General features: G+C 46.4%; 1 protein-coding gene across 4 annotated transcripts in view; it reads right to left on the bottom strand.

Moving 5' to 3' along the window:
* cita (citron rho-interacting serine/threonine kinase a) overlaps positions 1-24692 on the bottom strand; it is a 311435-nt gene that overhangs the window by 244078 nt on the left and 42665 nt on the right. For all 4 annotated transcript variants that reach the window (XM_085961882.1, XM_085961879.1, XM_085961880.1 and 1 more), the window contains exons 6-9: positions 14533-14675; positions 10192-10285; positions 6363-6566; positions 3840-3993 (exon numbers count right to left, since the gene is read on the bottom strand). In XM_085961882.1, coding sequence (XP_085818008.1) covers positions 3840-3993; positions 6363-6566; positions 10192-10285; positions 14533-14675 — 595 coding nt within the window. The remainder of the gene's footprint in view (positions 1-3839; positions 3994-6362; positions 6567-10191; positions 10286-14532; positions 14676-24692) is intronic.

Below are 24692 nucleotides of genomic sequence, written 5' to 3'. Positions count from 1 at the left end.
CCAGCACTACCAATTCGGTTGGCGTGTGATGCATCACCCTATGGCATTGGAGCGGTGCTGTCGCACAAATTCCCGGACGGCTCGGAGAGGCCAGTAGCCTTTGCGTCTCGGTCACTAACCTCAGCCGAGCGTAACTACGCCCAGATTGACAGGGAGGCCCTCAGCCTAGTGTGGGTAGTGAAAAAGCTCAATCACTATCTGCACGGGCAGAAGTTCACCTTGCTGACTGACCACCAACCACTTGTCTCCATCTTTAATCCAAAGAAGGGCGTTCCGGTGATGACTGTGCAACGGCTACAAAGATGGTCCCTTTTTCTAGGGGCGCACCAATATGAAATCGAGTATAAGGGCACGAAACAGCATGGAAACGCTGATGGGCCATCACGCCTGCCGCTGCCTACTGCGGAGGAAGCACCAGCAGTGGATCCTGTCGAAATATTTCATTCGACTATAATTGAATGCTTGCCAGTAACTAACGCTGGTATAGAGAAGGAGACCCGAAATGACCCGACACTGTCTCGGGTATATGATTTGACGGTGAAGGGATGGCCAGCACATGGCGACTCACTGTTGCCAGCATTCTCATCCAGAAGAGAACAGCTGTCAGTATGCCAGGGGACCTTGATGTGTGGATCCCGAGTGGTAATTCCACCCAAGTTAAGGGAGAGAGTGCTCAATGAGCTTCACGAAGGTCATCTGGGAGGGGTGAAAATGAAAAGCCTTGCTAGGGCTTATGTGTGGTGGCCGGGGATCGATCAACAAATCGAGGACCTGACAAAGAGCTGCTCAGGATGCCAGAAGGTCCAAAATGCACCACCACATGCCCCTCTACACCCATGGGAGTGGCCCTCATCTCCATGGCAACGGGTGCATATTGATTTTGCTGGTCCATTCATGGACTCAATGTTTTTAATAGCCGTGGATGCGCACTCGAAATGGCCGGAGGTGATCAAAATGTCCTCCACCACCACGGAGAAAACTATTGCAGTCCTACGGACCATTTTTGCCAGGAACGGCTTGTCAGAGCAGATTTGCTCTGATAACGGACCACAGTTTGTGTCCGAAGAGTTTCGAAGATTTATGAAAAGGAATGGGGTAAGGCATTACACATCCGCCCCGTATCATCCAGCCACAAATGGATTGGCTGAGAGGTTCGTGCAAACCTTTAAAAAAGCAGTAAAGGCCATGTGCGATGACAACATTCCACTGCAGCATAAGGTGGACAATTTCCTGTTAGCCTACAGAAATGCGACACATGCAGTCACCAACCAGGCCCCGGCCATGATGTTCTTTAACCGAAGGTTGAGATCTCGTCTGGATTTGCTCAGACCAAATGTACGAAGAGATGTTAAGAGTAAGCAATTCCAGCACATCAATGAGAAGCCGACAAGGAGCTTCAATGTAGGGCAACCAGTCTTGGCCCGCGACTACCGAACAGAGAAATGGCAACCAGGAACGATATGCACACGGCAGGGGCCACTAATGTACACAGTGGATATTGGGGGGAACATTGTGAGACGCCATGCTGACCAGATCCTAGAGTCACAGGAACGAGTCAACCCCATGTCTCGGCCATACGTACCTGGTGAGGAACCCGACGTACAGGTCGCATCTACCTCAGAAACAATAGCATTGGAAGCTGATGAATCAACTGACGACAGGGTGTTAGAATCGCCTCCGCACCAAGAGCGAGACACTCGGGAAAGGCGTTATCCAGAAAGAATCAGGAAGCCTCCCCAAAGACTGAATTTATAAATAGACTATTTTCAGTTAATGTTGCATGTTAAAAGTGTTAATTGTAATTAGTTTGATATTTAATTGTTAAATGAGTGTTATGGTACTGTTAATCTAAAAGGGGAGGAATTGTAATGTATGTACCTTTAAGGGGGAGAACTACTTTTTACAGCTCCTGTATCCTGTAGTACCGGCAGTGACCACACCTGTATATAAACCCTGAGTAGTGATCTGTACAGTCAGTTGCAGTTTGAACCCTCATTCAGTAAACACCTGTTGATCGTTCCCTGCAGTCTTTTGTCTGATTATTGAAGGACACAACATTAAGATACGCGGATCTAACAAGAACGAGAGGTGATGTCATTGAAACATTCAAGATTGTGAAGGGGATTGACAGGGTAGATGCTGAGAGGTTGTTTCCCCTGGCTAGAGTGTCTAGAACTAGGGGACATAGTCACAGGATAAGGGGTCGCCCATTTAAGACCGAGATGAGGAGGAATTACTTCACTCAGAGGGTTGTGAATCTTTGGAATTCTCTGTCCCAGGGGTCTGTGAATGCCGAGTCTTTGAATATATTCAAGGCTGAGATAGATAGATTTTTGGACTCGAGGGAAACAAGGGACATGGAGATCGGGCAGGAAAGTGGAGTTGATGTCAATGATCAGCCATGATCTTATTAAATGGCGGAGCAGGCTCGAGGGGCCGTATGACCTACCCCTGCTCCTATTTCTTATGTCCTTATGGTAGAGGTCGTGGGTTTGGGAGGTACTGTTGAAGAAGCATTGGTGAGTTGCTGCAGCGCATCTTGTAGGGTACACACGGCAGCCACGGTGCGCCAGTAATGGAGGGAGTGAATGTTTAAGGTGGTGGATGGGGTGCCAATCCAGCGGGCTGCTTTCTCCTGGATGGTGTCGAGCTTCTTGAGTGTTGTTGGAGCTGCACTCGTCCAGCAAGTGGAGAGTATTCCATCACACTCCTGACTTGTGCCTTGTAGATGGGGGAAAGGCTTTGTGGAGTTAGGAAGAGAGTCACTCGCCGCAGAATTCCCAGCTTCTGACCTGCTCTTGTAGCCACAGTATTTGTGTGGCTGGTCCAGTTAAGTTTCTGGTCAATGGTGACCCCTCAGGATATTGATAGTGGGGTATTAGACGATGGTAATGCCATTGAATGTCATGGGGAAGTGGTTAGACTCTCTCCTGTTGGAGATACTCATTGCCTGGGACTTGTGTGGTGCAAAGGTTACTTAACATTTATCAACCCAAGCCTGAATGTTGTCCAGGTCTTGCTGCATGCGTGCATGGCTGTTTCATTATGTGAGGATATGCAAATGGAATCAAACACTGTGCAATAATCAACTGGAACAATATCTAAAAGATGCAATGAAGCAACTCACCATGGTTACTTCACCAATGCCTCCCTACCCTGTGCGGAGAAGGACAGAGTAGCAATGTTGTGGGAACAACATCACCTTCAGGTTCCCTTCCAAATCACACAGTATTATGGCTTGGACATTCCTTCAGTCACTGGGTCAATATCTGGAAATGCCCTACCTAACACCATTTTGAGATTCCATCCCCACAAGAACTGCATCGATTCAAGGAAAATGTTCACCGCCATCTTCTCAGGGCAACTAGGGATGGGCAATAAATGTACCCTTGTGAGAGAGGGAGGCAAAGAGCGCGAGCGCAATTTTAACACAGCGAGGATTAAGAGCTCGTAGGACTGTATATTTGGAGTTTAAGAGATTCAAGAGAGTAGCAATGACTTTAGAAGAAAAAAGGTTGCGACAGAGAGAGAATCGAAGTTAGGTGTGAGAGCAGGATTTTTTTTACAAGACTACATGCAATGAGCAAGGAAATTATCAATCACACCCACAGAAAAAAGTTTAATTATTCATGAAATTTTGTTGGCGGAATATCAAATGCATTACTGTAGCTCCTTGGCCAGCACAGTGTCAAAATCATTATGCAAATCTCCCACTTAATATTATTAATTCTTCGTAAATGCTCCAGAATAAAAAAATGAATTTGGTCAGTGTACGCAACTACATTGTCACACAACTTCTTGACAGTGAGGACACACACCATTCAATAGGAATAACTTACTGTGCCTGATATTGTTCCAGTTGATGTTCGTAAAAAATGGATGGCAGATGAGTCCTTCATAGTTCAAACGCTCCTTTGCCTCACACAGCAGACTTTGCACCAGATCTAGAAACTCCTTACTAGCTTTAGGCTCCTCTGGAAATTTCAGAGCTCTCTGCAATAAGAGAACAGCATGGATGCAGTAACATGTAATTAAAGTCTGTTAGCAGTAAAACATCCCAGTGAATGAACCAACCCTCCTGATCAAGAGAAATTACTTCTCAGGAAACCAAGTGACCACTACACGTCTCTTTATCCCATTCAGATCAAAAGAAAGGATCACTCAGATCAGTAGAAACCAATGTCTCTAGTCAAAGCATTTATGCCAACTTTCTCACCCTTTTTCTTCTGTTTTTAATTTCCAGTCCCTCTGTAGTTCTAGTTCCTCCCAGGAATGGAGCGCAGACCCTCTAAATCAGCCTATAGTTTAGGATCACCTGAAAATTAGCATTGGGTTTCTGAATCCAAGTAATTTATGTAAATTAAAGGCAGTATTGGCTCCAACACTGAGGCATGGAGCACCCAATGAAGAATTTCACCTCACCCTGAAGTACCAGTGATTGTTGTTTTCAACCTTTTTCAGTCAGATTTTTATCCATTCCCAAAGTTTACATTGAATCCCTACAGCAGTGTGCTTAACCTGTAGCCTTTTGTATGGAACTTTACCAAATTACTTTTGGAAGTCTAGTTCAACCTCAGACAGACAGTGGCCAGGAAGGGGGAATGGAGTCATGAAGAACCTAAGAACAATAGAAATAAGAGCAGGAGTAGGCCATACAGCCCCTCGAGTTTGTTCCGCCATTCCATAAGATCATGGCTGATTTTCGACCGCAACTCCACTTTTCAGCCCGATCCCCATATCCCTTAGTGTCCTAAAATCTCGCGATCTCAGTCTTGAATATACTCACGACTGAGCATCCACAGCCCACTGGGGCAGAGAATTCCACAGATTCACAACCCTCTGAGTGAAGAAATTCCTCCTCGGCTCAGCCTTAAATGGCCGACCCCTTATCCTGAGATTGTGACCCCTGGTTCTAGACTCTCCAGCCAGGGGAAACCGCCTCTCAGCATCTACCCTGTCAAGCCCGCTCAGAATCTTGTATGCTTCTTTGATATCACCTTTCATTCTTCTAAACACCAGAAAGTGTTGGCCCATTTTAATGAATCTCTCCTCATAGGACAACCCTCTCATCCCAGGAATCAATCTAGTGAACCTTTGTTGCACCCCCTCAAAGGCAAGTATATCCTTCCTCAGGTACGTAGACCAAAACTGTACACAATACTCCAGGTGTGGCCTCACCAAAGCCCTGCACAATTGCAGCAAGACTTCCCTTACTCTTGTACATTTACTGGTTCCCCTTTATCTAAACTGCTAGTTACATCTTCAAAAAAACTCTTAAAATCAGTGGCTAGGGTACAGAGTTTGTGGCGGGGACCGAAGACAATGGCTTCGGACTTCCCAATATTTAATTGGAGGAAATTTCTGCTCATCCAATACTGGATGTCGGACAAGCAGGATGCAAATCAAAGGATCTGCAAACAACAAACTGCCCTGGTATAGGTCTGGTGGGATGAAGTTAGATCAATGACCAAGTTACTTCTACCTGGCAGAACTCACCCCTACCCTAGCAGCTATACCTTTCTGGAAGACCACTTTGCATTTACAGGGTCTTGTGTGTGCACACTCAATGGAAAATGGAGGCAGATGGAGTAATCTGCAGCATTTTGCACTGAAGCCTAATGTGGCATGAACATGAGAGTGGCCATCTAATGCAAAGAATGCATTTCAAGCAATAAAAACAGAAAATGCTGGAAATACTCAGCAAGTCAGGCAACATCTGTGGAGAGAGAAACAGAGCTAACTTTTCAGGTTGACGATCTTTTGTCAGTATTTTCAGCATTTTCTGTTTTTTTCCAGATTTCCAGCATCTGCAGTACTTTGCTTTTGTATTTCAAGCAATGTTTTATCTGGAAACAAGAAGTCAGCGTTTACAGCTTACAGAAACATTATTAAGAAACATGTAAATTTTTATCAACACAAAGATGAGGTAGAATCTGTTGCAAACAGAGGAAGAAAACTGGCCCCTAAAAGGAGGCACAAAGAAAATTCAAGGTCATTTTTCCTTGTAATTCTCCCATTGACAGGTTAAGCTCACCCTCATCACTATAGGAAGCAAGCTATGGGAATGAATTGACAAATTTTGTTAGTTATTTAAAAATAAATGTTTCTTTCCTCATCCCCCACCCTCAAAATGCATTAGTCCCATGTCATGTGTGAGCTAGCAACATACTCTCAGAACGTGACTCTTCTGACCAAACCCACTGTGTCATCAGGCCTTCTACAAGAGACACTTTAGCAGCACTCAAACAGTGCGACCTATTGAAATACAAAGCCTTTAAAATCAATTGTTTTTAAATTGTCAAAAAGTAAACCATACCCAAAACACTAAATGCAGTGCTGAATGACCCTACAGATGTACAAACCTGGAAGTTCCTGATGTTGCTGATGGTTTTGGCTGATGTTCCCTCAACAAATGGAGACTTCCCATAAATCATTTCATAAGCAATCACTCCCAGAGACCACCAGTCACACTCCACACCATATGAAGAACACCCATCCCCATTCATCACAGTCAGTACTTCAGGAGCCATGAAATCTGGTGTACCAACTGGTAGCTTTGAGCTGACCTGTTAGAGAGACAAAGGAAAATATGTATATTAAAACATATAAAACTACATAACTAGAGTTTATAACTGGGTAGTAGTGTTCTTTTCACCCTTCAGTATTGTAAAAACTACCGAGAGGTAGATAGTTTAATGCTGCAGCTAGTTAATTGGCATTGTGTAATGTATCTGTAAGAGATTCAACCTACATCATCCAACAGCATTGATCAGCCGCACCAGAACAGTATCACTTTTTTTTTTTTAAATCATACTGAAAACATTTGGATCAAGAGTTGGAACAAGCAATCAGACATGCAAGATGGTGAAAACCAATCCATCATCACTGCATCTTCCAGAGACACATTTCACTACCGCTTCCCTAACTCCAAAAGATCAAAATGGCTGCAGTAGAACAGCTGCGGCAAGCCCAGTTATTTTAAATAGCCCAACTTAACGTCATTTTGAAAAGATGACTTTAAATTTTATATGGTAATTTTAAAATCATACCCGAGGACAACCTACATGACACCAGTCATTCTTTCAAATGTGGACTGAAGATACTTGATTAACAATAATCTTATGAAATATGTTCCACCTGGTACCACATACCTACAATGTGGGGCATGAAGACTGTTCTTGGAGGACAATGAGATTTCCCACTAGCAGCTACAAGTGAAGCAGCTTGGAGCTCAATGGTGGTCCCAACAGATTTAATATAGTTCAGTATCTGGGTCCAATATGTTTGGATCTGACAGGTTCCACGCCTTTCCAGAAACCAACAGTGAAAAATACGGATCTGTACAATGTGGCATTTGATGCTGCCCTTTCCTCAGTTAATAGAGGAGATAATAGGACAAAGCCAATTTTGTCTCAAGAAGTACAGAAAACTGAAGAACTACATGTCATTGTCAGGAAGAGGACCTTAGGGGCTCCAGTTTATCAGGAAATGCTGTATCTAGAGATTCTAATTAAAATTAACACTTTGAAGATTTTATTTCATTGTCATGAGAGTAGACTGATGCCTCTCCAGAAACTGCAAGATGCTGTGTAGACCCATGTCCCAAAACATGCCAAATTCCCCTGACCCCTTTCCTTTGAGAGAATATCAGGATTACTTCAAGAGTGGGGACTTAACTAGATGGTAACAGTTTTATATTGAAAGTACAATCCCCAGAACTTAACAATAAATCAAAATTGTAATGTTTTGTGAAGAGAAAGTGCCTCCAGAGTGTAGGTGTATTGGAGCTCTGGCAGAATCATTCAAGGCCATCACAATTGACAAAGATCTTCCTTGTAATGCTCCAATGGACCCCAAAATGGACCTCTTCATTAATTCTTAGACATTGATTGCCATGTGGCCTCAAACTAACTCACTGAAAAATGGCATTTGAATAACATTGTTGTGAAAGAGGACCAAGTTGGGGAGGAGGGGGAGAAACGGGCTAGAGTTTCTATTTACAATCAATAGGTGGAAGTCTAGCAATATGTCTACGTCATCTCAAATCAAGAAATACTTGATACCTAGAAGCCCTTTCTCATATGCTGTCTCCCATCCTCCTAGAGGAGCAAAGAATAGCAGTTTTTGCAACAGTTGGATTCCTCATTCATATATGAAATTAGTTCGATTGCTCAAATCAAATCTATACCAATTCCTTTTTATATCCGAATCATCATCAAGCAGTTTGAATTCCCAATTTACATTATTTTGACCAATTGTTGGAACACAAGAATTAGGAGCAGGTGTAAACCATACGGCCCCTTGAGCCTGCTCCGCTATTCAATAAGATCATGGCTGATCTTCAACCTCAGCTCCACTTTCCCGCCCGTAACCCTTGATTCCCCTAGACTCCAAAAATCTATCCATCTCAGCCTTGAATATACTCAATGATTCAGCATCCACAGCCCGTTGGGGTAGAGAATTTCAAAAATTCACAACCCTCAGATTGTAGAAATTCCTCATCTCAGTCTTAAATGGCCAACCCCTTATCCTGAGACTATGCCCTCAAGTTCTAGATTCCCCAGCCAGGGGAAACAACCTCTCAGCATCTACCCTGTCAATCCCCCTCAGAAGCCCCCCAAGAAAGATTTTGTATAATATATACACTCTGCAGCAAACAGGACGTGCGTGTGGATAGAATATCACAACATAGAAAACCTCTAAAAAGGGACTTGCAATTCTCCCTTTTGGTAACCTGGGTTTACACCTGTTGCTTTGTGGGGTCAGTAATCTGTTTTGCTGCCCCTGAGGTGCACTACTGATAGCAACACTGTCAAATTTACAATTTCTTTTAGGGTCAATAAAGGGGAGAGATCTCAATGCTGGGGAATTAAGCATTCTTTTCTACTTTCAACTTGCAGAATTAATGCAAAGCATAGGTTAGATGCAGGAAAAAGCTTATTCTACTCTATCTCATCGATGTGCCTTTCACCCCAGCTGCACAATAGCCCTATTGCACTAGATGTTTGCATTTTAGACACCAATCTTGCTTGTTACCTCCAAGATTGTCTGCTTGTACCAAATCATGGGTACCCACGAGGGTTTGGCCTGATATTGGCTGGATTTAAATTAGCTATCTAACTGCTGGATCCAAACCTCAAACCCAGATCACTGGGTGAAATAAGTGCTCTAACCTAGTGTACACTCCATCCTCACTGAAAATAAGTTAAGGAGAGAGCAAGAATGTACACATGAAGGTAGAAGGAGCAATAGATTCATATGAATTACATCTGAATGTGACAATTCCTTCCACATTTTGTTTGAAAATGGTAGTCTTTCTAGTGATCAAGACTGCCGGTGTTATCAACAACCCTGGGGAAATGGAAGGTAAATGCTTAGAGCCTTCCCCTAGATTTTAAGAAAGAGTGCAGCTGTCATTTCCAAGAGGCTAAATTTGCTTGGTGTTTTTTTATGTTTTTCCTCAACCCCATCCCAACTTATCCTCCTGCATCCTCTGTAAAGCTCAGCACTCAGTTTCCCTCATTTCCTGCCTTCTGTCCCTAACGGTTATAGGATCCTGTCTCTTGGGCAGAGATAGTGATGCCTCAAGCTGATCAGCCCTGTACATTTAAAGTTTGTGCTTATTTTCTGCTCCATCTTATAGTCACAATTATTGGCTGTTAACAGCAACATATTATTCCACCTGATACAGCTGAATTTTAAAGATAATAATGTTAATCTTTGGACTGCTTTCATTAAAGAATGTTGTTGCTGTATCAGTTGTGCTCTCTGGTTCGTTGCTTGTATTTACCAGTCAAAAAGCAAAACTTTGTTTATAAAAACTTCCATCTTGCAAGAACTTTAAAAGTGTACTATAAATTTCCTAACCCCAGGAGACTTGCCGCTTTGTGTCCCTACACTCTACACAAGCCACTAACAGGCAATAATGCAAATCAGTGCCCTTCCCATACAGTGGACACCCAAGAGCTGGGAAAACCTCAATACTGCTTAATTACACAGCAGTACTCGGTGCCAGTATTCAATTCACAGCACTTGCCATCCACCCCCATACAGCATTTCACGATTTAGTACATCACACTGCACCAATCTACATGCAATCAAATTGCAGTACTTGCATATAAATGCTTGGTCCCAACAGGGTGCAGTATCGACATACAGACTAGTTGGAGCATTCTGGGGTCTTTACCATACCGTTTTGTTTGCTGTCAATTTGGCTGCTGATCCAAAATCTGCCAGTTTAATATGTCCTGTTCGGTCAATAAGGATATTCTCAGGTTTGATATCTCTGAGAGGAGAAAGAAACAAATCAATCACTCCTTCAAATGACAATACTAGAAATACCACTATGCAATTTAAGGATTATTGTTATTAATGGGCGATTTTAGAGCTCCACATAAAAAAGTGTCAGCTTAGCTGATTGATAGCATACTCTTCTTCTCCGAGTCAGCAGACTGTGGATTCAAGCCCCAGTCCAGCACTTGAGCACATAACCTGGGTTGACACTCCAGGGCAGTTACTCAGGGGGTGCTGCATGGTCAGCGATGTTGTTCTTTTAAAACATAATCTCCATCTATTTAACAATGATTAGACTTACTTGCTCAGTACACTTCTCAGCAGTTAATGAAGGGGAAGTGTATCTGGAGACTACTGTACCATCACTCTGAAGTGTAGAAATCTCACGAGGTCTTGTATCAGGCACCTATAGAGGCATCAAGCCATTTTTGACTGCCAAGCTCAGCTGGACTTTGGTAACAACCCTGCTGTCTAAATGTGGCAAGTCACACCTTCCTTCCATCTGACCTGGTACTGTGCACAATTAAGCTCATCTGAAGACAATTCCCCTGAGGGAGCTGTATTCTAATTTATCTACATTAACCAGGGTCACCAATTGTGCAATATTGACACCATCTGGAAATTGGTCTCTTGGGTTATCTCTAAGCAGAGCACATTAATAAGCCAGCAGCATGGGGAAGTACATAGCCAGCACAGGAGCCTAGTACCAGAAACATTTTAAAGAAACCCACCTCTGCAATATTCTTCATTGGAGTTAGTCTTATTTCAGTAGTGGAGGACACGGAACCAAGTCTGATGATCAGAATGCCCTGGTATTAACTATATTGGCACACTGATTTATGGTGATAATAAAAAAATGCAATTTCAATTATTAGGAGGGGGGCAGTTTAGCAGTATTTTCAGCCTCAAAATAATTTGATTATATCCACATTACTGGATCATGGAAATTGTAAATTGGTGGCCTTGATTATAATTATATGGTTATTTATCTATGCAGTTAACTTTATCCCTTACCTTTACAAAAATCAAAATAAAAGGTAGATGGTAGGGAAAATGTTCCAGATTGTACTGTATATAGCAGTACCAGTGAGTGTGGGGTGTAAGATGGCCACATGGTTTGGGAGAGTAGTTGTGGGTTCCAGGAGCACTGGTAGTGGGATCTAACACAAGCAAAGTGTTGCTGGCATCTGATAGCATTAGGGAAGGGAGGGTCCATGGGTGTGGCAGTGGTGCAATAGAATGGGATGTGGCCGTGGTGAGGGCAGGGTCTGGGAGCATGTGTCATTGGTGTGGGAACAGTGGGGAGATGCATGGGCCTGGGAGGGGATTGCAGGCGCTGCAAGCACAGGAAGGGGGTGGGGGGAAAAGGGACAAGTTGCTTGGGAGCAGTGGGAATGGGGTAGCAAGATCTAGTGGAGGGGTGGGTAGAGGGAGGGCTTGATGGTTCTAGATGTGTGGGTCCACAGGGAAGGTGGTCTTGGAAGTACTGGGAGGAAGATTACCTATGGAAATAAAGCATTGTAGCCACATTTGAGGATATGCCCCCCAAAAACTGGTTACAAAGCAGTTTATAGTGTTTGTCTTAGTAAAAGCGCATCACTTTAAGGAACGCAAAACTAGTTGCAAGGTCACAGTTAGGCAGGTATTCAATACTAGCAGTTTTCTCAGAAGGCAGCAGTGGGGAATGGGAGGAACTGGGGAGAGAAGAGACATAGATGGCTTGGTCGAGTGCAAGTGTTGTTGGAGAAGGGTGGAGGAGGATGGAATCCATGAGGGAGGTGTGGGACATGGGAAGATTTGGGAGGGTACTTCTGAGAATCTGGAAGGTGGTGCAAGAGCAATTAAGAGGGCAAGGGAAGGCAGATTTGTGGGGGTCAGTGAGTAGTGTGTAACTGAGACAGTTTGGGGTCAGTGAGTAGTGTGTAACTGAGACAGTTTGGGGTCAGTGAGTAGTGTGTAACTGAGACAGTTTGGGGTCAGTGAGTAGTGTGTAACTGAGACAGTTTGGGGTCAGTGAGTAGTGTGTAACTGAGACAGTTTGGGGTCAGTGAGTAGTGTGTAACTGAGACAGTTTGGGGTCAGTGAGTAGTGTGTAACTGAGACAGTTTGGGGTCAGTGAGTAGTGTGTAACTGAGACAGTTTGGGGTCAGTGAGTAGTGTGTAACTGAGACAGTTTGTGTCAGTGAGTAGTGTGTAACTGAGACAGTTTGGGGTCAGTGAGTAGTGTGTAACTGAGACAGTTTGGGTCAGTGAGTAGTGTGTAACTGAGACAGTTTGGGGTCAGTGAGTAGTGTGTAACTGAGACAGTTTGGGGTCAGTGAGTAGTGTGTAACTGAGACAGTTTGGGGTCAGTGAGTAGTGTGTAACTGAGACAGTTTGGGTCAGTGAGTAGTGTGTAACTGAGACAGTTTGGGTCAGTGAGTAGTGTGTAACTGAGACAGTTTGGGGTCAGTGAGTAGTGTGTAACTGAGACAGTTTGGGGTCAGTGAGTAGTGTGTAACTGAGACAGTTTGGGGTCAGTGAGTAGTGTGTAACTGAGACAGTTTGGGGTCAGTGAGTAGTGTGTAACTGAGACAGTTTGCACACAGCTGCATTGTACATTACATGGTACAGTATACTGCTCCTGGACAGTATATTCTCCAACTCGGCAGGAACAATGCCACGGCAGATCTATTAGCAGTTTGAAAATTTCATTGCAGACATGTGTGTTCAGCTCAGAGTAAAGTTTACATCTTACAAACTGCAATGTTAAAAATAAATGTGTATAGTCCAACAACAAAGTCAAATTACAACACCTAACAGTTTATTAAACAGTAATAGCACAAGCAAATAGTAGCAGTATGGCAATATATTGTTTTACAGCAGTTAAGCTTAACTCGCTCCTCATTCTAATAGAAAATAACAAAATAGGATCTTGTGAAGATGTGGAATGGAACCAGTAGCTGAAATAATTTTAAATGACAAAGGTTCTGTCAGTTATTCCAGGCATGCTATGGATTTTACCAAAAATATCTAGAATAAAAAAGGTACAGGAAACCCCAGAAATATAACATATCATCCTTATTGTTACAATTTGCATTATGGAAAGCAGTACGTACATCGATCTATATTCAGTTGTGGAACACCTCTCACCACACCTTCAAACTCCTCCTCGAAAACTGGCTCTTCAGTTCCAGTTGTACCCCCCCCCCAATCTGCTGTTGTCTGTTGTAACCTCTGAAGTGTCTTGGTCTGTTCTTACTACACTAAAGACATTATATCAAAGAAAGGTGTTGACGATCAACTTTTCCTTGTGGCTTCCTCAAAGGGACCACAAACCTTGCCACCTCCCAGAAAGGATATATACTAGTGTACCCCACATAAAAGGCCTTGTTTCAGTTATCTTTAAAGGAAACCTTTCTCCCCACCAGAGGCAAGGTACTTCACATTCAGAGTATGTACAAAATATTAAAAATGATAATATTTCAAATGTAAAACTGACAATGTGAATATTTGTCATTAGTCACCTAGCCTCACTGCTCATTGTAGACCCTGGTGTCAAAAATGAAGCACTTTACGTATCAAGGTTTAACATGGTATTGTCTTCTTTAATTCTGTCATAGTACAGAAGGCGTGAAATCCAACTTCACTCACAATGGAATATTCCAGCTCATTTGGGTACAATAATCAATTGGTTTGTCTGAAACACAGGGACATGAGACATCCCAAGCCATTCAATTCAAATACAAACTCTCTGCAATTTTTTGAAAAGCATTTGATTGACATCTCTTAGCTAAATTAACAGTTAATTACTTAGATTCACAAGGTCTTGGTGACTGCGTCACAGGTTTTTAATCAGCGTTTTTGGTTTTATTTTAAAAAGAGAGTTTGTTTGATTATCAAAGACAGTTAATTTGGAAAAAGTAAAAAAGACCACCATGTATGAAAGCTAATTATAGGATAGAAGTGAAAAGCAATTATTACAAGGAGTGGATAAGCTTAAAAACTACTCTAAAAAAGGGGAGATTATGCTTCCATTTGCTTGTTTAATTACTGTTTAATAGATTTGATTGACAGTTAAAGCCTGAGACAAGGTCTGATGGCGGTATTCTGCCACCTTCCATAGGCAAGAAACACCCCACGAAGGGAGATTCAGTTTGGTCCATTTTGTCCCCATATCTGCCACCAACCTGTGGTCTCCCTGCATACTAGCACCGTTCCTACTGATCCATGATTCTAGTATCCTATACAATTGCTCACCTATGAATGTAACCCATCTGGTGAACACTATGAATGGCCAGAACTAACTCAGCCAAATAAAACTGGGCCATACTCTCATCAAACTGATCATCATAACGATTCAGGAGTGCCAGCAGGTCACCCCCTGGTTGGTATTCCATTACCTAGGGATAAAACAAAAGCCACATTAGTACATAAGAACATAAGACGTAGGAGCAGGAGTAGGTCATCTGGCCCCTCGAGCCTGCTCCGCCATTCAATAAGATCATGGCTGATCTGATCTTGGCCTCAACTCCACCACTTCCCTGCCCGCTCCCCATAACCCTTGACTCCCTTACCTTTCAAAAATCTGTCTATCTCCACCTTAAATATATTCAATGACCCAGCCTCCACAGGTCTCTGGGGAAGAGAATTCCAAACATTCACCACCCTCTGAGAGAAGAAATTCATCCTCATTTTCGATTTAAATGGGTGCCCCCTTATTCTGAAATTATGCCCCCAGTTCTAGATTCCCCCATGAGGGGAAACATCCTCTCTACATCTACCCTGTCAAGCCCCTTCAGAATCTTATATGTTTCAATAAGATCCCCTCTCATTCTTCTAAACTCCAGTGAGTATAGGCCCAACCTGCTCAACCTTTCTTCATAAGACAACCCCTTCATCTCCGGAATCAACCTCGTGAACCTTCTCTGAACTGCCTCCAATGCAAGTATATCCTTCCTTAAATAAGGAGACCAAAACTGTACGCAGTACTCCAGGTGTGGTCTCACCAACACCCTGTACAGTTGTAACAGGACTTCCCTACTTTTATACTCCATTCCCTTTGCAATAAGGGCCAACACTCCATTTGCCTTCCTAATTCTACAGCTCCATGTGCAATTTTGTTCTGTGCAGCATGTAGCTTTGGAGTGCTACAATGCACCTCCATGCTTCTAGGCTAGGGAGGAAAAAAGCTGGCTTTCCATCTAGGGATCATTGCCAGAAAGGTGCACATATATGGCCAGCAAGCGAGAAGTGTCATGGGTCCAGCACCACTGTCTTGGCTTAAACATGGCTACTTGGTGAGGTATCAAGAGGGCTGCCAGCACGAAAGGAGCCATACATCACCTTCAGAAGAAGAGTGGAGAAAATTGAAATAAACATGTTCTCAAAGGGAATGCAAAATGTGTCTGGTTTAGCCTAAACCGGAATCTTCAATCACATTTTGAGAAGACTTAAGACTCCATTAACAGGAGCTGAGCAATTCTCCAGTACACAAGATAGTAAGTATATACTCTAAAGGAAAAATTCCTCAAACTACAGTTATAGATTTTATAATGTTCAATATTAATTTAATCACATTTAAAACAGATTCACCTTCAGAACAGTCTTTAAATATTATACTAGTGATTTACCCAGGTTTTAGCACACATCAGCACCCAATTACCCATATAACTAGGTGTACCAAATCCTTTAAAATCAGTACAGCCTTTTTGTGTTCTATCAGACCTTCTAAAATCAAATAACTAAGTGCATTTTTAAATTGCATCAGCTGCAGCATAACAGCTGGAGTGAAGGTAAGGTGAATGGAACATTTCTGACCATCAGGTTGAGCACACAGAGTGAGGCTAAAGTTTTGGATGAAGCCCAAAGCGTGTAAAGCGCAATGTACAATGTGCCAGTCGATAACGCTGCCTAGGTGCTGCTTCAGTTACTTACGGTTGGAAGCAAACACTGTCAAACTGCTTTAAGTACGAGAGTCAAGCTGGAAAAATATGCGAAATAATAATTCTAAAAGGTCTAGTGTTAAAAAGACAAGCCTGAAGGCTTTGGCCTAGAAATTCAGTTGCGTTCGCCAGCCGTTAGCGCCATAAGAGGGGTAGATTTCGAGCGCTAGGCACTTAGCGCCCGGGCGCAGGCCGATCTGCGCCTACGCCCAACTTCAGTTGACATTTAGCGCCGGCGCAAAGTGTTTGCGCCCGCTCAGCTGCGCATGCAGCTTATGACGTCGTTTCGTCGTGCAACGCTGTTTGTGCGCCCCAAACCAGAAATTCAGTGGCGCCCGCCCAATGTGGGTGTGGCGCTGTTAAGAACTGTGAAGTGGAACGCAGCAGAGGCCCTGCGGGCCTCGGGGAGCGATAATTAAAGGGCACTTAGACTGAACTATAAAGGCCAGCCATTTTGCTGCAATGACTTTAGTGCTACGGATTTCTGGACAGAGACCAAGGAACAGACCTTACTGATTTGGGACAACATAGGAGAGGTATTTTTGGCTTCTGGCCAGAGCTTGGAAATTTGACTCATTGTGATTTCACTGTTTGCAAGTTTATTATGGGGGCTGCATGGGGCTCCAACCCTCAGTTCCAGCATTATGTGCGAAGGGCTCGCAGACGCTGTGTGAGAGGGCCAGCCATGCCTAGACGCAGAGGGGCCATCAGGCGTCGGCAACGTAGGCCTTACCCACTCAGGGAATACCGGCAGCAGGTGTCCTATCTCACCATGACTGCCGCGCATTGTGTTAAGAGGCTGCGCTTCAGAAGGGAGATGGTTGCAGAGATCTGCCAGCTGCTTCACAGAAATCTGCGTCCACAGCTGATGTGCAGGACGTCTCTGTCGGTGGAAGTGAAGGTCACGGTGGCTCTGAACTTTTATGCAAGCGGCTCCTTCCAAGCCGCTGCTGGGGACATAGCGAACATCTCCCAGTTCGCCGTGCATCACTGCATCCGGCAGGTCACCGATGCCCTTTTCGCAAGGAGACACCAATTCATCTCCTTCCCCATGACCCTAGAGAGGCAGGAGCAGCGTGCAGTCGGTTTTGCCAGGATCGCCGACTTCCCCATGGTGCAGGGCGCCATTGACTGCACGCATGTGGCTATGCGGGCACCTATCGACAATGCCGAGGATTACCGCAACCGGAAGGGCTACCATTCCCTCAATGTACAGTTGGTGTGTGACCACAGGCAGCGCATCCTAGCTGTCAATGTCCGCTTTCCAGGAAGCAGCCACAATGTGGCTGACATGTTCGAGGCACAGCCTCCACCAAGGGGATGGCTTATTGGGGACAAGGGCTACCCTTTGTGTACTGGCTCATGACCCCGCTCCGCGCGCCCAGGACCCCTGCTGAGGAGGCATACAACGAAAGCCATCAAGCCACAAGGAACATCATAGAGCAAACGATTGGCGTCCTCAAGCAACGGTTCCGCTGCCTGGATCGTTCCGGCGGATCTCTACAGTATTCGCCGGATAGAGTCTCCCAGTTCGTCGTCGTTTGCTGCATGCTGCACAACCTGGCTATCCGCAGGACTCAGGCACTGCCACCTCACGTTGGACCACCACCTCAGGAGGACGAGCAGGAGGACCAGGAGGAGGAGGAGGAGTACCAGCCCAGGAGGGAGCCACAAGGTCCAAGGGCCGTCCGCTTATTGAACGACACTTCTAGGCCCCGTCAAGGAATGACTTGTGGCAATGAACGCACCTGAATGCAGCCGCTCCGCAAGCCCTCAGCCGGTTAACGCAACAACCACTTGAAACATGACACCTGGACAAGCTGAATAAATAAAAAGCTTTATTTAACAAACTCAGGGCCCTTCCCACATGAAACAGAAAAACAGACAAGACCCCCAAAAAACAGTCAAAAACATATCTCACTCCCAGAACCTGGGGAGGAATAACAAAACTTGTCCATCCAATTGGCCTTCATCCTCGGCCTAACCAAGACAAACCCCCCCATACAGAACACAAACACCCCCATATAAAAAAAGTTGCCTTCATCTTCGGCCTTACCAAAATAAGCCCCCCCCATACAGAACACAAACACCCCCATATAAAAAAACAGTTGGCAACACACTCTACTTGGTGTGCCGAGAGGGCGAGTCCTTGTGCAGGCTTCTCCGACCCCTGCCCGACCTGTTGCTCCGCCTCAACCTGGGCCCTGTGGGTGTTGCAAGGCTGGGGGAAGGCTCCTGAGGGGCACAATGCGTGACGGCAGATGCCCTTGGGGGTCGGCCTAGACGAGGTCCGGCCCTGGAGGGGCCGGCTGCTGACTGCTGCAGCTGTGGCTGGGCAGCATCAGTCTCTGCAGCAGCTCGTCGCAGCTTGGCTGGGAGAGTGGCAGTGGCGGCTGCAGCAATGGGGGCAAGCTGGCTGATGCCAGGCGCTCGCTGGTCGCCAGAGACACTGGCACTCGGCCGGGCTGGCACTGCAGCAAGCGCAGCAATCTGGTGAAGGCCAGACCGCTGTGCTGCAGCAGGGCGGCGGGTGCCCTGGCGATGCCTCCGTGACACAGCGAGTGTGGCAGAAGTGAGTGCCCGAACTGCCCTGGTCTGTGCCCGCATCAGACCAGCCAGTGTCTGCACGGCACCACTCAGGAACTCTCGACTCGCATCCTGTGCTGCCGCGAGTTGGTCGACACCCCTGGCCTGTGAGTCCCCGAAATCGGCCACACTATGAGCCAGGGACTCAATGGCCTGAGGCAACTGTCCCACAACCCCCATGAACTCGGTGTGGCGCCGCTCCGAGTCCGCGGACATTTCATCAAGGAGGCGCACCTCCTGGGCGAGGACCGTCTCCGGACTGGAGGCCGGACTCTCCCTCTGGGGAGAAGGCCGCCAAGCTGCCCGACCCTTCCCGCGTGCCTGGACGCCGCTGGGCCCAGCAACTGCCCTCCCCTGCAACACTTCCCCCCCTCTGGGGAGAAGGCCGCCGTGCTGCCCGACCCTTCCCGCGTGCCTGGACGCCACTGGGCCCAGCAACTGCCCTCCCCTGCAACACTTCCCCCCTCTGGGGAGAAGGCCGCCGTGCTGCCCGACCCTTCCCGCGTGCCTGGACGCCACTGAGCCCAGGAGCTACACCCCCCTGCAACACTTCCCCCTGGCTCTCCTCCAGGCAAGACGTCTCCCCTCCATTGCCATCCCCTGGCGCGGATGAGGGTTCCCCCGATGTGCCGCCTTCCTCTTGGTCCTCGTCGTCCTCCTCTTCCGAGGGACTGGCACTCTCAGCTTCAGGGACCTCCTCCTCACCAGCTGAAAGCAGGAAGGCACAAGAGTAGCTTTAGAGTGAGGACAGGGCGCCAGCGAGGGAGGCATGAGTGGTGGCATTATGCGCATTGGTGGGACAGTGGCAAAGGATGTAGATCTGAAGCGCAAGGGGAACGAGAGAGGTTCAAACGGTCATGTCCTTACCATTGGGGCCCAGCACAGGGTCGGCATCTCCAATAGCTACGGGACCAACCACCCGGGCACGCATGAGTCGAGCCACGCGCTCCTCCAGGTCACTGAGCTCCTGGAACTGGACACGGCCTCCCCCGGTGACAGTCCGGCTCTTCAGATTCTGCGCCAGCTTGGCCTGCAAGAGAAAGGACGGCCTCTAAGTACAGTGTGGTGCCCTGTTGTTGTGTGCACTGCCTCCCATGGTCGAATAGCTTGGCCAGTGTGGTGCCCTGTTGTTGTGTGCACTGCCTCCCATGGTCGAATAGCTTGGCCAGTGTGGTGCCCTGTTGTTGTGTGCACTGCCTCCCATGGTCGAATAGCTTGGCCAGTGCGTAAAGTGCAGAAAGTGCTATTGATGATCATGCCAGTGCCATAGCTGCGGGAGGAGGGCTGGCCATTAGGCCTTTGAGGTCCCTTTGCCCATAATGTGAGGTGCACATGCAAGGATGAGGAGGACACTGGAAAGGGTACTCACCCTGACCAACCGAGTGAGGTCGTTGTACTTCTTGCGGCATTGGTCACCAGTCCTGGGGACATCGCTGTTGGCTGAGACCCTCTGGGCGATTTCCCTCCAGGCTCTCCTGTACTGCCTCCTGGGAGCCTTCTTGCCACTGTTCGGGCACAAGATCTCTCTTTTCTTTTCCAAACCCCTAAGCAGCACCCTCAAAGCATGCTCTGAGAAGCGCTGCGCTCGTTCACGGGCCTTCTGCATGGCTTCAGGCGCTATTTGGGTCCACCAGCAGTGTTCAGGCCTAGCTGCAGGGCTCCACTATCCAGGGCGTGGCAGCAGACAAAGTCGACCCTTCCCCCTTTAAGAGCTGGCCGGCGTCAGGGTGTCTGCTGTCAATCAAAACATGACCGCACCTGCGCTGCGCCCGGCCTCGGCGTTATCAGTCTGCACCGCCGGCTTAGCGCCTAAAGATAGGAGTGCAACGCCAGTTTCAGCGCTCGCCCAAACTCCTTGGCCAAAGCTACTGAATATCGGCGAAGTGGCCTCCACTTTCCGGCGGGCACTAAATTTAGCGCCCACCCGACTTTACCGCCCCAAAAGTGGCTATACTGAATTTCTAGGCCTTTGTGTCTTAATGCGAGGAGCATTCGCAATAAGGTGGATAATTAGCTGCGCAAATAGATGTAAACAGATATGATATGATTGGGATTACGGAAACATGGCTCCAGGTGACCAAGGCTGGGAACTCAACATCCAGGGGTATTCAATATCAGGAAAGACAGGCAAAAAGGAAAAGGAGGTGGGGTAGCATTGCTGGTTAAAGAGGAGATTAACACAATAGTAAGGAAGGATATTAGCTCTGATGATGTGGAATCTGTATGGGCAGAGCTGAGAAATACCAAGGGGCAGAAAATGTTAGTGGGAGTTGTATACAGACCCCCAAACAGTAATGCTGAGGTTGGGGATGGCATTAAACGGGAAATTAGAGACACGTGCAATAAGGGCATAGCAGTTATCATGGGTGACTTTAATCTACATATAGATTGGGCTAACCAAATTAGTAACAATACTGTGGAGGAGGAATTCCTAGAGAGTGTATATGGGATGGTTTCCTGGACCAATATGTCAAGGAATCAACAAGAGATCAGGCCATCTTAGACTGGGTATTATGTAATGAGAAAGGAATAATTAGCAATCTTGTTGTGCGAGGCCCCTTGGGGCGGAGCGATCATAATATGATCGAATTCTTCATTAAAATGGAGACTGAAGTATTTGACTCAGAGACTCGGGTCCAGAATTTAAATAAAGGAGACTACAATGGTATGAGGTGCGAGTTGGGTAGGAGTGATTGGGGAACGTTACTCAAAGGGTTGACGGTGGATAGGTAATGGCAAACATTTAAAGGTCGCATGGATGAACTACAGAATTTGTTCATCCCTGTTTGGCATAAAAATAGAACAAAAAAGGTGACTCAACCGTGGCTAACAAGGGAAATTAGGGATAGCATACGATCCAAGGAGAGGACATATAAATTGGCCAGAAAAAGCAGTAAACCTGAGGATTGGGAGCAGTTTAGGATTCAGCAAAGGAGGACAAAGGGATTAATTAAGAGGGGGGAAATAGAGTATGAGAGTAAGCTTGCAGTGAACATAAAAACTGACTGTAAAAGCCTCTATAGATAATGTGAAGAGAAAAAGATTGGTGAAGTCAAGCGTAGGTCCCTTGCAGTCAGAATCAGGGGAATTTATAATGGGGAACAAAGAAATGACAGACCAATTAAATACATACTTTGGTTCTGTCTTCACAAAGGAGGACACAAATAACCTCTCAGAGATGTCGGGGAACATAGGGTCTAATGAGAGGGAGGAACTGAATGAAATCAGTATTTGTAGGGAAATGGTGTTAGGGAAATTGACGGGATTGAAGGCCGATAAATCCCATGGGCCTGATAATCTACATCCTAGGGTACTTAAGGAAGTGGCCCTAGAAATAGTAGATGCATTGCTGGTCATCTTCCAAAATTCTATTGACTCTGCAACAGTTCCCATGGATTGGAGGGTAGCTAATGTTACCCCACTATTCAAAAAAGGTGGTAGAGAGAAAACGGGGAATTATAGACCAGTAAGCCTGACATCGGTAGTGGGGAAAATGCTAGAGTCCATTATAAAAGATGTAATAGCAGAGCACTTGGAAAACAGTGACAGAATCGGACAAAGTCAACATGGATTTACAAAAGGTAAATCGTGCTTGACTAATCTACTGGAATTTTTTGAGGATGTAACTGGTAGAATAGATAAGGGAGAACCAGTGGATGTGGTGTACTTGTACTTTCAGAAGGCTTTCGATAAGGTCCCGCATAAGACATTAGTGTGTAAAGTTAAGGCACATGGGATTGGGGGCAAGGTACTGACTTGGATAGAGAACTGGTTGGCAGACAGGAAGCAAAGAGTTGGAATAAATGGGTCTTTTTCTGAGTGGCAGGCAGTGACTAGTGGGGTACCGCAGGGATCGGTCCTAGGACCCCAGCTATTCATAACATTGTGGCAGAGCCACCAAGGGACTCTTATATGAATGTACATAATTGCCTTTAACAGTGTAAATCGGTACCTGTATTTGTTTGCTGTATGTAAATAACGCGGTCCCTTTAAGATGTAGACCGAACGCGATGATGTCATCACGCAGGTCACGTGACGTTCCCAACGGCAGGAAACGTGATGACGCGGGGAAGCTTCCAGAATCAGTCCTCGTGGAGTCAGTCTTAAGCAAACACCTGCTGTTTAGTTCTCTTGCGTTTTAACTGTTACTTCCACCAGTTTGTATTAAACATCGTTTAATTACCAGTGTTGCCTGATCTCAATACTTCAGATAGGAATTTGGCAATTCCTACAGTGGTGACCCCGAATCTTTGCGAACGATCTTCGCGGAGGAAGCGAGACGCAGTGCCACGATAAGATGCAAACGCAGTGGCTTTGAAGCTCCCTCGGTTCTGGGAACAACAGGTGGCCTCCTGGTTTGTGCAAGCGGAGGCTCAGTTTGAGCTTCGGAATATCGTGGTGGATCAGACCCGGTATCTCTACGTGGTCTCCGCACTCGACAGCTCCACGGCTTCGAGGATCATCAACCTGCTGGAAAACCCCCCGGCCGACAGCAAGTATAATACCCTTAAGGCGCGGCTACTTCAGGTTTTCGGCCTCACGAAGGCGGAGCGTGCACGACGATTGCTCACGCTGCCCGGGCTAGGCGACTCCAAGCCGTCGGAGTTAAGGAGCCGGATGCTCACACTTCTCGGGTCCGAACCGCAATGTTTTCTCTTTCGGGAGTTGTTCCTGAGCCAGTTTCCCGAGCAGGTACAGGCAGCCCTCGCACGGTCGGAAACCGCGGATTGTGTGGCGCTTGCGGACGAAGCTGATACTATTTACGTGGTCATGCAGCAACATTGCGCCACCTCGAGGCATCCTTCCCCACGGGGCCCCGCCCCGACGCCCCCACCATCCGCCTTGTGTTATTACCACGCCCGTTTCGGCACGAAGGCCAGATGCTGCCGCCCACCCTGCGGTTTCACGCCCAAGGCAACCAAAAGCTACCAGCACCGGCTGCGCGAAAGGAAGACCGAACCTGCAGTATGCCCCACGGCTGCGATGGCGATTGGCGACTCCGGGAATATCGGAGTCATTCGAACAGGCTCGTCCGACCTCCTCTTCGATTGACTTTCGCTGTTAAGGACAATTCTGGGGGGGCGCATGTGGCAGAGCCACCAAGGGACTCTTATATGGATGTACATAATTGCCTTTAACAGAGTGAATCGGTACCTGTATTTGTTTGCTGTATGCAAATAACGCGGTCCCTTTAAGATGTAGACCGAACGCGATGATGTCATCACGCAGGTGACGTGACGTTCCCAACGGCGGGAAATGTGACGTCAGCGGGGAAGCTTCCAGAATCAGTCCTCGTGGAGTCAGTCTTAAGCAAACACCTGCTGTTTAGTTCTCTTGCGTTTTAACTGTTACTTCCACCAGTTTGTATTAAACATCGTTTAATTACCAGAGTTGCCTGGTCTCAATACTTCAGATAGGAATTTGGCAATTCCTACAATATATATTAATGATCTAGACGAGGGAACTAGATGTAATATCTCCAAGTTTGCAGCTGACACAAAGCTGGGTGGGCGTGTGTGCTGTGAGGAGGATGCTGAGAAACTCCAGGATGATTTGGACAGGTTGGGTGATTGGGCGGATGCATGGCAGATGCAGTATAATATGGATAAATGTGAGGTTATCCACTTTGGTGGCAAAAACAAGAAGGCAGATTATTATCTGAACGGCAATAGATTGGGAGAAGGGGAAGTGCAACAAGACCTGGGTGTCCTTGTGCACCAGTTGCTGAAGGTAAGCATGCAGGTGCAGCAGGCGGTTAAGAAGGCAAATGGTATGTTGGCCTTCGTAGCGAGAGGGTTCGAGTACAGGAACAAGGATGTCTTGCTGCAGTTGTACAGGGCCTTGGTGAGACCACACCTTGAGTATTGTGTGCAGTTTTGGTCACCCTAT

Source organism: Somniosus microcephalus, chromosome 19 (assembly GCF_052327205.1).
Source record: "Somniosus microcephalus isolate GS21.2 chromosome 19, FLI_Smic_1.0, whole genome shotgun sequence".
Lineage (NCBI taxonomy): Eukaryota > Metazoa > Chordata > Chondrichthyes > Squaliformes > Somniosidae > Somniosus > Somniosus microcephalus.
This window is presented reverse-complemented; position numbering and strand designations above follow the sequence as displayed.